The sequence below is a fragment of the Cetorhinus maximus genome, chromosome 14 (assembly GCF_964194155.1).
Source record: "Cetorhinus maximus chromosome 14, sCetMax3.hap1.1, whole genome shotgun sequence".
Taxonomy (NCBI): domain Eukaryota; kingdom Metazoa; phylum Chordata; class Chondrichthyes; order Lamniformes; family Cetorhinidae; genus Cetorhinus; species Cetorhinus maximus.
In genome coordinates, this window is record NC_135892.1 from 14,837,612 (window position 1) to 14,853,812 (window position 16,201).

A 16,201-nucleotide genomic window follows, 5' to 3' on the forward strand; every position below is an offset into this window, starting at 1 on the left:
AAAATGCCAGGGTGGAGCTGAGGAAAGGGGTGGGTGGGGGGCAACATTTTTCTAATAAAATGTCACACAGATGATGGGCTCAATTAGCAAATCACAGCTAAAATCAAATTAAAATTAAAGTTTTTTGGGGGGAAATTAGGCAAAGTATTTTCATGGCAATATTTGTGGATATGGTAAATTTTGCTGTCAGGTACTTGTTTGAAGAGAATCCAAGTTATAAATTGGTTTTATTGATACACATGCAGCCACCAAATAATAGTCACATATCCTGTTTTATGTACAGTTAGAGCTAACCCACCTTCTAAAATTAGAAAAAATACATACTGGAGAATTTGGTTACATTTTCAATCATGCTAAGGATGATACTAACCAAGTTTATTTACAGACAAGTCACGCTTAAGAAGTTTTACAGACAAAATAATACATTGTTTATATTTTCCATTTTAAAAACAATTTGGTCTTTTGATCTGAATAAATAAAACACTCTTTCACATAAACACTGGAAGCACACATGCTTACATATATTGGGGAATGTTCAGCATCCTTTAATAGATTGGAAATAATCTGGTAAATGCCCAGAATTTTAAAAATTCTCTGGATTTACATAAACCACCCACTAAAAGTTGAATAGCATCAACTTTCCATTCAGGAATTAGATTTATTAAACAAAATCCATTTACATTCTTCTCTGAAGACATGAAATATCGCCCTTCATGATGTACAGTACAACATAATCAAACACGACATAATCAAACATGATTGATAGTGAACCTCAAAAATTATCAGTGTACACATGATAACTGCTGAAATTGTACAGGGTAACATTCAGTAATCTCAGTTGTGTATAATACCATCTATTGACCTAGAAGTGAACCTCTTTGTTGTCATGATTACCAAAGCTTACTTTAATTGGGTCCATAATCATCTTCCAGGATTTTCTTTGATTGAGAATGGAAATGATACTTTTTGGAAGATTGTTACATCAGAGGCAGAGTGCAAAATTGCTGAGTCCGTGAAATCATTCAGTACGTTCAGTAGGATGAGCAAATAAACTGACCAACAGAATTGATGCATTTTCTTCAACAAATCCTCCTGGGGAAGTCTAGGCTCTTTTGGACCCACTATGCTTCTCCCAGATTCGTTAGTGGTGGCAGATTTGGACACACACCTTCACACAGCCTATTAGCATCGTAACATCAATAAGTGTGCAAAATAAGATAACCCTTCACATCCAATGGAAACATGCCTCAACTCTCTCAATCATTTTCCTTTTAAGGTTTTTTATACTAACATTTCAATTTAGGATCCTGCAGCCTGCTCCAGATTCTTATCATTTCTTGAGGATTTCTGCTGTGGACTAATATTAAGTTTTTATATGCACAGGTAACATGTCTATCTTTTTGTAGTATATCAAAAGTCCTGAAACCTTTGTGCTTTTCTGGAGCAAGGCCAAGTTTTCTAAGGCACATTCCAGTATACACATCATCAATTGGATAGAGTGCTACTTGATATGACACATTATGGAGTCTCTTTGCCAAGTGTCCAGAGTAGAGAAACCCACCTCCACCAGCATAGGGAGGATACACCCCCTCAAATATGCTCTCTGGAACATAGTATTTCAGTTTCTTCTCTCGATGAGGTCCTGCATTTGTAATAACATCACCAACAAACAGATCTTTGGCTTTGTCCTTGTCCAGCGAGTTCAAGTATTCCAGAATCTGTACCGTGTTGACAAAGACATCATCATCTCCTTTAAAAATGTATTGGATATCAGAGCATGATTTACTTACCCACTCCAGAAACAACACTTCTTTCAGAGTTAGATTAAAGAATGTGTCTCTGTAATCCCACAAAAGAATATCTTTGTGCTGATTACTCTCAAACTTTAGCATATCTGAGAGGTTAGGAAAATCATCTGATGGAGATGACTTTCCCAGTAAAAAGATCCTAGCGACTGTCTTATTCCCAATAGTTTCTTCATTCCCCCATGACTGACGTATGGCCTGCCTTCTATCAAAGTGAGATTCCAGTGATTTTATAGCCAGCAGCAGTACAGGCTTGTTCTGGCATTTGGTTGGTTGGTCAATTATTAATGGATAGCTCCTACATCGCAGGTAGGTTAGAAAATCCTTGAACCGGTCCGGCAAAGAATCAAAATTACTGATCTCATCCTTTAACTGAGAGTTAGGTTCACATGTATACATAGTTGTGAAGTTTAAGTTCTCCATTACAGTTCTGTTGTGTAGAGCAGCAGTAACAGGGTTGTACAACTCGTCCAGTCTGTGCTGCTCTCGATTCCAATACGGTTTAATATGAACCAGTGGCTTCCAAAATACACTGTTAGAAATGATCACATTTTTGCTAGAGTTTCTGTCTTGGTGGCCACTCCGTGAAATCTCTACAACTATATAAATGAAGAAGTTTACCATCATCAAAATTCCCACCAGCTTTGTCCTTTTGCGTCCCACACTCATTTTTCATACCTGTAAGAAAAATTAAACAGAGATGAATCAAATGGAGAGAATCAGAATTACATCCTCTGACCACCAGCCAGACTGTTCCTACATGAACAACAGTCACTGAATTAGAGCCAGAATCCAAATGATGAGCTAGTTTCTGTAACTTACAACTTCGAGTTACTGAAGAAAGCTAACCCGACTTTTCAGACATAGTAATTCTGAAAAAGTGTTTTAAACACTGGCAGCTGAAAGCTCCAGTTAAAATCTCCATAATTCTAAGATTATAGTTCCATTCTAAGTTGATATTTCAATATTCCATGCCACTTACCAATCACTAATATTTCCACCAGATTTCTGATCTAATTTTACATTTAAAATCAAACCTTAAGACAACACAGTGAATCCTGCAATTCTGCACTGAGTATAGAGGCATGTTATCCCTGCTGACAAGAATGAGGTGGAATGATGCTGCTCCAACACAACTCCTCACTAACACTTCAGCAGAGACATTATTGAAAAGAAAAATGAACCATAAAAATTAAAATAAAAACAGTGATATTACCAACAGCAGCAAAGTAAATAGAACTATAATAGACCACGATAAGAAAGATAGGGCTTCCAGCCCAAATCCCATCCCCCCAGCCCAGGACTGCTCTTTGTTGCTGGTTCCAGAGGTACAGTAGTATTTTACTGAAATAATTTGGACGGTGCACACAGACGTCGCACACTCTTACAATAGCAACAGTAATGCCATTCAGTACACCTTCAATGTGGGGTTCTCACAATAAATCAGATGCAAAAGTGCCCAGTCACCAACCAGGACAAAGCTATACCTCAGAGCAAGCCCATCCCTGCCCACCTCCAGAGCAAACCCATCCCTGCACCCCCCAGAGCGACCTCGCCCCTGAACCCCCAGAGTGAGCCCATCCCTGAAACCCCAGAGTGAGCCCGTCCCTGACCCCCCAGAGTGACCCCGCCCCGTAACTCACAGCGAGTCTGCCCTGTAACTCAGAGCGAGCTCCCCCAGTAACTCAGAGCGAGCTCCCCCAGTAACTCAGAGAGAGCTCCCCCAGTAACTCAGAGCGAGCAAGTACACGATGAGGGTAGATTTCCAAGCATAACATTTTAAATTATACAAGGTAATATTCCAATTTAAACAGTGTTAAAATGCTGTCTACCAAGGACAGATAACTGGTCAGGCTGACAGTGACTTTTTACTGGAACAATTTTAAAATTATTGATAGTTTCTCCTCCACCGCCTCTAAGAAACAGGTATTGTACTTTATAAGTGTTTGTGTGGGCTTTTGGTAAACAAACCGTGAACTGTTGCTATGTGAAGAGTTGTTTGCATTGATTAGGTTTGGTGTAAATAAAGGATGTCATGTGATGATTAGGAATATCATGTTGTATGAAACTAGGCATTTATAGCAACAAAGGCTAATAAGTTAAAACAATTCAGAATGATTAAATAGAAATCAGAACAATTTAAAATGGTTGAGTCTGTGGAATGTACAGTTTACCAATACGATACAGGAAAAGGATGAATGAATAGGCTGATTGCATATTTTTGACTGTATTGCTAAACCCTATCAAAGGTGTTACCAAAGGACGATTTAGACTCCAAATCATCAGCATGCCTTAGACTTTCATTGTAGTTCAGGATGTAGCTATTTATTGTGTATCAATGGTCTACCAATGCAACTATGAAAGCAGTTTAATCATATTGATCATTATGAATGGTGCAAGTCAATTGCTTTTATCAAATATGGGAGGAGAAATCCTGAATACCAGAATGAGAGGGGGATAAAAGGGCTCTCTGAAAATATCCAGCACACAGGTGTGTGGGTTCACAGAGGAAAGAGAGAAGTTAAAAGAAACAGAAGAAAGGAGTCAAACCAGACCAGAACTAGCACTAACCTGTGTCTGAGCTACTCCAGAGAGCAACAGCCATGTGTGACTCATAAACTATCGCCTAGTTATTTAGTATTGCTTTGTTATTTTATAAATCCTTTCTAATTTGTTATACCAAAACTACTGTCTGCCAAATTTTTGTCTTGCCAGGAACACAAATGAAGGCTCAAATAATTTATGGAACCTTCAACATTCACCTCTTTTCATCCAATTTTCTCCTCTCTGCTCCTTAGCTGTTAGCTTACATTTAGCATATAATTCCACAGACACCTTCCACACTTGGGTACCACACCTAAGCAGTTAATCTGATGTGCGAATGAAGACAATATTGACAAGCCACTTAATCACCGAGTGTGTGTGGGGGTGAGGTCAGGCAAGGGGTGGGGTGGGCAAGCAGTACACAGAGGGTCAGGCGAGCAGGGGGTGAGTGGGGTCAAGAGAGTGGGAGGGGGAAAGGGGGAGCAGGAGGGAATGGGTGTGAGCAGACAGGGAGGGGGAGTGAGAGTGGACAGCAAGAGGGAGTGAGAGTGGGAGGAATGATGGGCGGGGGGGGGTTACCATCAGAACTGAAACCAATCTTATCCTCCCCATATATCAGCTCAGATCCAGCAGGGCTCCCAGGACAGGAATCCAAATAATTTGCTGTTGTGGTCAATTTTATTCTTCCCAATTTTAAAGGCCAATGGTAAAATTGCAACTGAGATTAGCTAAGCACTCAGAGGATGAGAATTACACCCAGGAGTGCCCTAGTTTTCTGGCTCAGTTATTCCCTGTACAACATTTACATGCATTCTAAAAGGGTTACAAGATGGAATGTCTTTTGGCTTAAAAATAAACTTTAAAAATATTCACGCTGCTGTAATTGAAGAGATCGATAAAAAGCAATCTACCAAAAAAAGCAACCCAACAAAAAGAATGTTTTACAAAAGGCAAGAAAATCAAAGCAACAACAAAAGTATAATGGACCTGATGCTAAAGCCACATCAGTGGAAGGGAGGAAAACCGTATAAACACCTTCTGTGGGTTATAAATGCGAAGGTAAATGTGTAATCAAGAATAAGGAAAATTAAAAGTGTAATTTATCGGAAAGACTGAGTCCAGGGCGCCCAGAACATTAGCAGTGGAAATGAAGCTTACAGTGTTCACAACTCTCGACATATGGAGACCCAATATTCAGGAAATCTGCAAATTTGTAACATTACCTCTGATAAATTGTCTTTGCAATGAATGAAGGTTTCAGCCACATTGCTCAAGGTAGTTCCACCCGGAAGTAAATGATGAAAAAGATGTCTAATACCACAACCGCACCAGATTCTTGGGGAATCTCCACAGGATTTCCAAAGAAATGGACCAGTGTTCAACACAAAAGACAAAGCCTTCTCCTTATTGGCCACAATCTGTTAAAGTTTCATACTGAAAAACGTGTAAAATATGTAACTACGCACAGTCCAGATACAAGGCTCACTCAACAAATCTCTTTTCGCTTCCCTTTCTTCCCCAAAAATGGGAGGGGCAGAGGCATCACCAGAACACCTACAGGAGTCCTGCTTGCAGTCAACACATAAGTATGTGATTTTCCTCCATATGCTGGATATTATATCCTGTGCACTGTTTTCCAACAATTTCCTGCATCTGAAACAAACCAAACAACAACTTGTATTTATATAGCACCTTTAACTTAATGAAACATCCCAAGACACTTCACAGGAGCGATTATAAAAGTGTGGCTAGAAGTCACCGTGTGCTGGATTTGATGGAAGAGCGAGGAAAAGAAATCTAACAGTGACATCACAGGAAAGCCAAAATTTGATTGATTGGTGAGTAACTGTAAATAGCTAGAAAATTAGAAAAGCGTAAAATTATACATTTTTAAAAATAACCCTCAATTAGCTGCCTTATAAGTGATAAGGTTTGTGAGAGTGACTAAGGTTTAAATTAGTAAAATAAGAGGTTGGTGATAGAGGCATTAATTTTAAAAATGAAAAATAAATAATAAATACACAAGAATAACAAATGCAAAGGGAACAACAATTTATACCGCATGAGAAGAGAATGATGATTGGCTGGCAAGTAGACTCCGATTGGTAGAGGCATTGCCAAGGAGAATACACCAGTTGATGGTGACTGACAATTAACTGCCAAGTATTGTTAGAAATTTACACCAGGCAGCTTGACTCTGATTGTCAAAACATTGCTCTGAGGAATGAACCAGTGATTGGCTGTCACTTGTTTTGTTTAGCTAAAACAGGTGCAATATGCATATGTGTTCTTTCTGTCTGCAAAGAACAGGACCCTGTGTATTAATATATGTAGCTTCCAGTACATGCAAATGCACCACACTGTGGGCCTGACTGACAATCTTAAATTGGTTGTCAGTGTAATTCTTAGCACACTGAGGATTATTCAGCAAATGTTGTCCAATTGCAAAATCATATCTAATCTGTTTTGAGTTTTGCAAGCATGGGTTGGTTGGGTACAGTCTGTACCTTGCCCATTGCAAACAGTGGAAGGGACATGCATTTTGATACGATTAGCCAGCGTTTGGGACGTATGGTCTATATACCTAGCACTACGCTGGCATAAAATAGGCAGAACATCTTTTTGGCCTGACAGCAGCATCCTGTTCGTGGAGAATACCAATCGTGTTGCTTCTACACAGCATGAAACAGCTGGCGTCACTGTTGTTCAAACTTTTGAGATACTTTGTCCTTCCAGGGTAATCTGAAACAGACTTGGCACTTGTCAGGGCCGAAAGTGACAGCCTTAGGCCCGTTCATGAGTTTGCGTGATATACAGCGCAAAATAATCTGATTAAGGTAGCCATTATCCTGCAGGATGTCTTTGATGCGCTCTATTTCAGCATCAAGCTTGCAGGATGAGCAAATGGCTTGGGCCCTATTTACAAGGTTGCCAATAAGGCCAATCTTATAGCACATGGAACTTTAAGAATCCCAACACGTGTATTCATCAGTGAAGGCAGGCTTACAGTAGACCGCAGTAGAGAACCCCTAGCAGATTTCTCAACTAGTACGCCAATTTATTATTATTAATATAATTTATGATATTGTTTAAATGGAGAGAGATTGTAGGACTCAGTGGTACAGAGGGATCTGGGTGTCATGGGACATGAATCACAGATAGTATGCAGGTGTAGCAAGTGATTGGGAAGGCAAATGGAATGTTGGTGTTTAGTTGAAGGGGAACGGATTTTAAAATTTGGGAAGTTTTGCTACAGTTGGTGAGGCCACATCTGGAGTGCTTTGTATAGTTTTAGTCTCCTTTAGAAAGGATGTAATTAGCAGTTCAGAGAAGGTTCAATTAACTGATTCCTGGGACGGGGGAGGGGGGTTATTTTATGAGGAAATGTTGAACAGGCTGGGCCTATATCCATTGGAGTTTGGAAGAATGAGAGTCGATCTTATTGAAACATATAAGATCTTGAGGGGACTTGACAGGGTGGATGCTGAAAGGATATTTCCCCGTGTGGGAGAGACTAGAATTAGGTTACACAGTTTAAAAATAAGAAGTCTCTCATTTAAGATGATGAGGAGAATTTTTTTTCTCTGAAGGTTGTTAGTCTGTGGAATTCTCTCCCTCAGACAACAGTGCAGGCAGGTCATTAAATACTTATAAGGCTAAGATAGATTCTTGACTAACATGGGTAAAGGGGGACAGGCAGGAAATTGGACCTGAGGCCACAATCAAATCAGCCATGATCTTATCAAATGGCAGAGCAGACGTGAGGGGTGAAATGGCCTACTCCTGCTCCTAATTTGTATGCTCGTATGTTAAGTATGACACAGAGCCACATAAGGAAGTGTCCAAAATCTTGGTCAAAGAAGAAGGTTTTAAATGGTGTCTTAAAGGAAGAAAGCAAGGTAGAGAGTCAGGGAGGAATTCCAGAGCTTGGGGCCTAGGCAACTGAAGGCACAGCCACCAATGGTGGAGCATTTCTGATTGGGAATGCACAAAAGGCCAGGATTAGAGGAATGGAGATTTTCTCGGAGGGTTTTGGGGTTGGAGGAGATTACAGAGATAAGAAATAGAGATTTGAAAACAAAGATGAAAATTTTAAAATCAAGATATTGCTTGACTGGGAGCCACTGTAGGTCAGCAAGCATTGGGGTGATAGGGTAGAGGGCTTGCTGCCAGTTAAAACACAGGCAGTTTACGGGGAGTAGAATGAGGGTGGAACCCTGAAATCGTATGAAAAACTCACATTTAAGAGAAGAAGAAAATTGAATAAATAATCATCAGTGCAAAATCCAGATTTGTGTTCTATTGGCTTTATGGGAAGACAATTCTAGATTTAATGCAATCTCACTCTGGGCACATTTAATACAAGTTAAACAATAAATCGCATTAATTTTCAGCCAATGAAGTACTGACATCTTAATTCCTAGCTAATTGTTTTTAAAAATGTCTCCAATTTTACAGTAACTTCAATAAAGTCAACAATCAATAGCATTACAGCTTAAAAACAAATTTAAAGATGTCAGCTTTTATTACACTATTGAACGTAAGACACATTTGCAAATATTTGTCATATTTCAACATCAATTTGGCACCAAATGGAGGCTGGAAAATCCCTCATGTCGACTTCACACCAAGTCATCCAAAACTGTCCAATAAATGTTAACATTTTAAGTTGCAAGTAAAAGTTTGTCAAATATCTGTTTTGCCAAATAACATACCTCAAGTCTTTGAGTAAGAAGCATCGAGAGGAAGTATAGAAAACTAAATCATGATAAAAGTGCATGAAACAGGAAACAGAAGCAGGAATTCAAAACTAGAGCAGCAAATGCATCAGATACGAAATGCAGCTTCTCACAGGTAATCATATTTCTACAATTTGCACAAAGAAGTTTGGCTTTTTTAAATGTTACCAAGGCAAAAATGCCTACCAAAATAAAATATTTTTAAAATGGGAGGGTTCAAAATAGTCCCAAAAAATATGGGCAAGCTCAGTTCTTGATTTTATTCTTTATTCTCTATATACTTGCTCTCCAGTGTAGGGAAGCATATCAAGGAAGAGGACAGAGGAGATTACTGGTACAAGGAGGATGAGCATTCTAATCTCAAATTCTCTGCTCCCATGTGCTCAGATTCTCTTAATACCCCACAGTGAGGTTTACTGCAAAAGTACACAATGCTGCAGAGACGGAACTTATGCAAAGTTTTTTTTTTAAAAAAGCTAAGTTGACTTTGAAGACACTGCACAATATTGGGAGAGCAACTATTAAACTTGCTTTAAATAGTAACTCCAGAAAAAGTGTAGAATGGCACAAGCAAGAGGCTGGGTGGAATGTCTTGATGCATACAGTGATACTGAAATTTAATTCTGTGATATACTGGAAAGACATTATAGTTCATATATTATACATTATAGCTCCCAGGGGAGGCGATGGCAGAGTGGTATTGACAAAGTAATCCAGAGACCCAGGGTAATGGTCTGGGGACCCGGGTTCAAATCCCATTGGAATTGGAATTTGAATTCAACAAAAATCTGGAATTAAAAGTCCACTGTTGGCCATTGTCGGTTGTTGTAAATGTGGTTCACTTAAATGCCCTTTGAAATGGCTTAGCAAGCCGAAGGAATGTAAGGAATGAAACCAGACAGATCACTCGGCATCAACCGAGGCACCAGAAACGACTACGGCAATCGCAGCCCTGTCGACCCTACGAGACCTCCTTACTAACATCTGGGGGCTAGTGCCAAAATTGGGAGAGCTGTCTCACAGGCTAGTCATCCTCATGGAATCATACCTTATAGACTCCATTGCCATCTCTGGGTACGTCCTGTCCCACCGACGGGCACAGTGGTATACAGTCGGGAAGGAGTTGCCCTGGGAGTCCTCAAAATCGACTCCGGGCCCCACTGAACTCTCATGGCATCAGGTCAAACATGGGCACCTCCTGCTGATTACTGCGTACCACCCTCCCTCAGCTAATGAATCCATGTTGAAAATCATTTCGAGGAAGCACTGAGGGTGGCAAGGGCGCAGAATGTACTCTGGGTGGACTCAATGTCCATCACCAAGAGTGGCTCGGGAGCACCACTACTGACCAAGCTGGCCGAGTCCTAAATGACATAGCTGCTGAACTGGGTCTGCGGCAGGTGCAACTGTGCATAACAGTATTGATAGGAGTGACCGCCACACAGTCATTGTGGAGACGAAGTCCCGCCTTCACACTGAGGATACCCTCCACCGTGCTGTGTGGTGCTACCACCGTGCTAAATGGGATAGATTTCAAACAGATCCAGCAACTCAAGACTGGGCATCCATGAGGCGCTGTGGGCCATCAGCAGCAACAGAATTGCACTCAAACACAATCTGTAACCTCATGGCCCAGCATATCCCCCACTCTACCACTACCATCAAGCCAGGGGATCAACCCTGGTTCAATGAAGAGTGCAGGAGGGCACGCCAGGAGCAGCACCAGGCATACCTAAAAATGAGGTGTCAACCTGGAGAAGCTATAACACAGGACTACTTGCATGCCAAACAGCATAAGCAGCAAGTGATAGACAGAGCTAAGTGATCCCACAACCAACGGATCAAATCTAAGCTCTGGAGTCCTGCCACATCCAGTTGTGAATGGTGGTGGACAATTAAACAACTCACTGGAGGAGGCTCCACAAATACCCCCATCCTCAATGATGGAGGAGCCTAGCGCAGCAGTGCAAAAGATAAGGCTGAAGCATTCGCAACAATCTTCAGCCAGAAGTGCTGAGTGGATGATCCATCTCGGCCTTCTCCGGAGGTCCCCAGCCTCACAGATGCCAGTCTTAAGCCAATTCGATTCACTCCACATGATTTCAAGAAATGGCTGAAGTCACTGGATACGGCAAAGATTATGGGCCCTGACAACATTCTGGCAATAGTGTTGAAGGCCTGTGCTCCAGAACTTGCTAGCCAAGCTGTTCCAGTACAGCTACAACACCGGCATCTAATCTACCCGGATATGTGGAAAATTGCCAGGTATGTCCTGTACACAAAAAGCAGGACAAATCCAACCCTGCCAATTACCGCCCCATCAGTCTATTCTCCATCATCAGTAAAGTAATGGAAAGGGTCATCAACAGTGCTATCAAGTGGCACTTTCTTAGCAATAGCCCACTCACTGATGCCCAGTTTGGGTTCTGCCAGGGCCACTCAGCTCCTGGCCTCGTTACAGCCTTGGTTCAAACATGGACAAAAGAAATTAACTCCCGAGGTGAGGTGACATCAAGGCAGCATTTAACTGAGTGTGGCATCAAGGAACCCACGCAAAACTGGAGTCAATGGGAATCAGGGGGAAAACACTGGTTGGTTGGAGTCATACATATCACAAAGGAAGATGGTTGTGGTTGTTGGAGGTCAGTCATCTCAGCTCCAGGAAATCACTGCAGGAGTTCCTCAGGGTAGTGTCCTTGGCCCAACCATCTTCAGCTGCTTCATCAATGACCTTCCTTCCATCATAAGATCAGAAGTGGGGATGTTTGCTGATGATTGCACAATGTTCAGCACCATTCGCGACTCCTCAGATACTGAAGCAGTCTATGTCCAAATGCAGCAAGACCTGGACAATATCCAGGCTTGGGCTAATAAGTGGCAAGTAACATTCATGCCACACAAGTGTCAGGCAATGACTACCTCCAACAAGAGAGAATCCAACCATCACCCCTTAACGTTCAATGGCATTACCATTCAATGGCAATCCCCCACTATCAACATACTAGGGGCTTACCATTGACCAGAACTGAACTGGACTAGCCATATAAATACTGTGGCTACAAGAGCAGGTCAGAGGCTAGGAATCGTGTGACGAGTAACTCGCCTCTTGACTCCCCAAAGCCTGTCCATCATCCACAAGACACAAGTCAGGAGTGTGATGGAATACCCCCCCTTACCTGAATGGGTGCAGGTCCTCCAACATTGAAGAAGCTGGACACTGTCCAGGGCAAAGCAGCCCACTTGATTGGCACCACATTCACTCCCTCCACCACCGACGCACAGTAGCAGCAGTGTGTACCATCTACAAGATGCGCTGCAGGAATTTACCAAGGCTCCTTAGAGAGCACCTTCCAAACCCATGACCACTACCACCTAGAAGGACAAGAGCAGCAGACAGATAGGAACACCACCACCTGGAAGTTCCCCTCCAACTCACTCACCATCCTAACTTGGAAATATATCGCCGTTCCTTCACTGTCGCTGGGTCAAAATCGTGGAACTCCCTTCCTAACAGCACTGTGGGTGTACCTACACCACATGGACTGCAGCCGTTCAAGAAGGCAGCTCACCACCACCATCTGAAGGGCATCTAGGCATGGGTAATAAATGCTGACCCAGCCAGCGAAGCCCACATCCCATGAACAAATTTTTTAAAAACCCACAGGAGGAAGCATCTTTTCCACGTCCACCTTGTCGAGACCATTCAGGATCTTGTATACTTCAATCAAGTCACCCCTCACTCTTCTAAATGCCAGTGGAAAGAAGCCCAGTCTGCCTAACCTTTTCTCATAAGAGAACCTGCTCATTCTAGTTATCAATCTAGTAAATGTCCTCTAAACCACCTCCAACACATTTACATCCTTCCTTAAATAAGGAGACCGAAATTGCCCACAGTATGTGAGATCTGGTCTCACCAATGCCCTGTATAACTGAAACATAATATCCTTACTTTTATGTTCAATCCCTCTTGTAATAAAGGATAACATTCCTTTAGCCTTCTTGATTACATGCTGTACCGACATACTAACTTTTTGTGACTCGTACTAGAACGCCTAGATCCCTCTGCACCTCAAAATTCTGCAGTCGCTCTCCATTTAAGCAATTCTCTGCTTTTTTATTCTTCTTGCCAAAGTGAACAACTTCATATTTTCCCACATTACGCTCCATCTGCCAGATTTTTGCCCACTCACTCAACCTATCTATTTCCACCTGCAACCTTATGACCTCTTGAAAACATACTTTCCTACCTATCTTTGTGTCATCTGCAAATTTAGCTACCATGCCTTCGCTCCCCTCATCTAAGCCATTGATGTAAATTGTAAAAAGTTGAGGCCCCAGCACAGACCCCTGCAGGACTCCACTCGTCACATCCTGCCAATCCAGAAAAAGACCCATTTATGCATAATCTGTTTTCTTCCAGCCAGCCAATCTTCTATCCATGCCAACATGTTGCCAACAACACAATGAGCTTTTATTTTCCACAATAACCTTTGATGTGGCACCTTATCAAATGCCTTCTGGAAATCCAGGATGCTTACAGCCTCCCTTTTATACACGGTGCATGTTACTCCTGCAAAAAGCTCCAATAAATTGGTTAAACATGATTTCCCTTTCACAAAACCATGCTGACTCTTCCCAATTACCTTGAGTTTTTTTTTTAAAGTGCCCACCTATAGCCTCCTTAATGATCGATTCTAACACCTTCCCCATGACAGACGTCAAGCTAACTGGCCTATATTTTTCTGCCTCCCTCCCTTCTTGAATAGAGGGGCTATATTTGCTACTTTCCAGTCTGATGGAACATTTCCAGAATCAAGTGAATTTTGGAAAATTAATACCAACGCATCTACTACCTCATTAACCACCCCTTTTAAGACTCTAGGATGAAGTCCATCAGGACTTGTCAGCCTGCAGTTCCAACAATTTGCTCAGTACCGCTTCGCTGGTGATTGTAATTTGACCAATTTCCTCTCTTCCTTCCACCTCCTGACTTACAGCTATTTCTAGAATGTTTTTTGTATCCTCTATAGTGAAGGCAGGAGCAAAATATTTGTTCACTTCATTCGCCATTTCTTTATTATCTATTAACTCCCCATTCTCATTCTCTGGAGGGCAAACACTCAATTTACTTTTTTCCTTTTTAAATACCTGTAGAAACTCTTGCTAGCTAGCTTCCTACCACACACTAATTTTCATTTTTTTATTAATTCACGGGATGTGGGCTTCGCTGGCTGGATCAGCATTTATTGCCCATCCCTATTTGTCCTTGAGAAGGTGGTGGTGAATTGGTGAATTCCTGCAGTGCATCTTGTAGATAGTGCACACTGCTGCAACTGTGCATTGGTGGTGAATGTTTGTGGATGTGGTGCCAATCAAACGGACTGCTTTGTCCTGGACGGTGTCCAGCTTCTTCAGTGTTGTGTAGGCTGCACTCATCCAGGCAAATGGGGAGTATTCCATCACACTCCTGACTTGTGCTTTGTAGATGGTGGACAGGCTTTGAGGAGTCAGGAGGCGAGTTACTCATCGCACGATTCCTAGCCTCTGACCTGCTCTTGTAGCCACAGTATTTATATGGATAGTCCAGTTCAGTTTCTGGTCAACAGTAACCCCCAGGATGTTGATAGTGGGGGATTCAGTGATGGTAATCCCATTGAATATCAAGGGGCGATGGTTGGATTCTCTCTTGTTGGAGATGGTCATTGCCTGACACTTGTGTGGCACGAATGTTACTTGCCACTTGTCAGCCCAAGCCTGGATATTGTCCAGGTCTTGCTGCATTTGGACAATTTCTGATTAACCTTTTAGTCAATCTCTGCTGTTCTTTACATTCTGACCAATCATCTGACCTGTTATTCATCTTTGCCCAGTTATATGCTTTTTCCTTTAGTTTGATGCTTTCCCTAATTTTAGCTAACCACGGATGGTGGGTCCACCCCTTAGACTTTTTCTTTATAGTGGGAATATACTTATTCTGTGTATTTTAAAATATCCCCTTAAATGTCTACCACCTTCTCTATTGATCTATCCCTAGCCTCGTATCCCTGTTCACTTCAGCTAGCTCAGCTTCCATGCCCACATAGTTGCCCTTATTTAAGTTTAAAATACTAAGTCTTAGACCTACTCTTCTCCCTTTCAAATTGGATATAAAATTCAATCATATTGTGGTTGCTGCTACCTAGGGGTGCCTTTACTATGAGGTCATTAATTAATCCTGTCACATTACACAATACCAAGTCTAATATAACATGCTCTCTGGTTGGATCCAGAATGTGCTGTTCTAAGAAACTATCTCAAAAGCATTCTATGAACTCCTCATCCAGGCTACCACTGCCAATCTGATTTTTTCAGCTTTTTTGTAGATTAAACCATGATTATTGCCATCCCTTTCTCACATAAGCACCAAATATTTCTTCTCGTATACTTTGCCCTACATTGTGGTTACTGCTAGGGGGCCCGTAGACCACTCCCACTAGTGACTTCTCTCCCCTACTATTCCTCATCTCCACCCTAACCCAATTCAACATCCTGATCTCCTGAACCAAGGTCATCTCTAATTATTGCACAAATGCCACCTTAATTAACAGTGCTACCCCTCCACCTTTACCTAGCTTCCTGTTCTTCTTGAATGTCATATACCCCATAATATTCAAGATCCAATCCTTGACATCCTGCAGCCACGTCTCCATGATGGCTATCAAGTCATATTTACTTAATCAATGTGCGCTATCAATTCATTTACTTTGTTATGAATGTCACACGCAATCAGATACAGAGCCTTTAGTTTTGTCTTTTTGTTACACCCAATCTTGACTGTTGGTGTATTCTTAGGTTTTCTTCCAGCCACTGTCCCTTCCTGTCATTCTCTCACCTTTATTTTTCATATTACTATTTTGCTCTCCTGCCTTGACTCTATCCCTTGATTTGCTACATCTACCAAAAGCTTGATCCCTCACCCCACTAACCTTGGTTTAGTTTAAAGCCCTCTCTACTTCGCTAGAATATTGGCCCTCGCACGGTTCAGGTGTAGACTGTCCCAACAGTACCACCCCCACTTTCCCTAGTACCCCACAAACTGGAACCCTCTTCCCCCACACAGACTTTGAGCCACAC

The 16,201-nt window shown here is 41.8% G+C and overlaps 1 protein-coding gene across 2 annotated transcripts in view; it reads right to left on the reverse strand.

The window, feature by feature from the left end:
• Window positions 1-210: 210 nt before the first annotated feature.
• The window catches only part of b3gnt2b (UDP-GlcNAc:betaGal beta-1,3-N-acetylglucosaminyltransferase 2b), a 56,910-nt gene continuing 40,919 nt past the window's right edge, over window positions 211-16,201 (reverse strand). Inside the window, exons 2-3 of one of the 2 annotated variants that reach the window (XM_078556551.1) lie at window positions 5,573-6,002; window positions 211-2,483 (exon numbers count right to left, since the gene is read on the reverse strand). In XM_078556551.1, coding sequence (XP_078412677.1) covers window positions 1,287-2,474 — 1,188 coding nt within the window. In that variant the 5' untranslated portion in view covers window positions 2,475-2,483; window positions 5,573-6,002 and the 3' untranslated portion in view covers window positions 211-1,286. The remainder of the gene's footprint in view (window positions 2,484-5,572; window positions 6,003-16,201) is intronic. The other variant, XM_078556552.1, reaches the window with a different exon arrangement.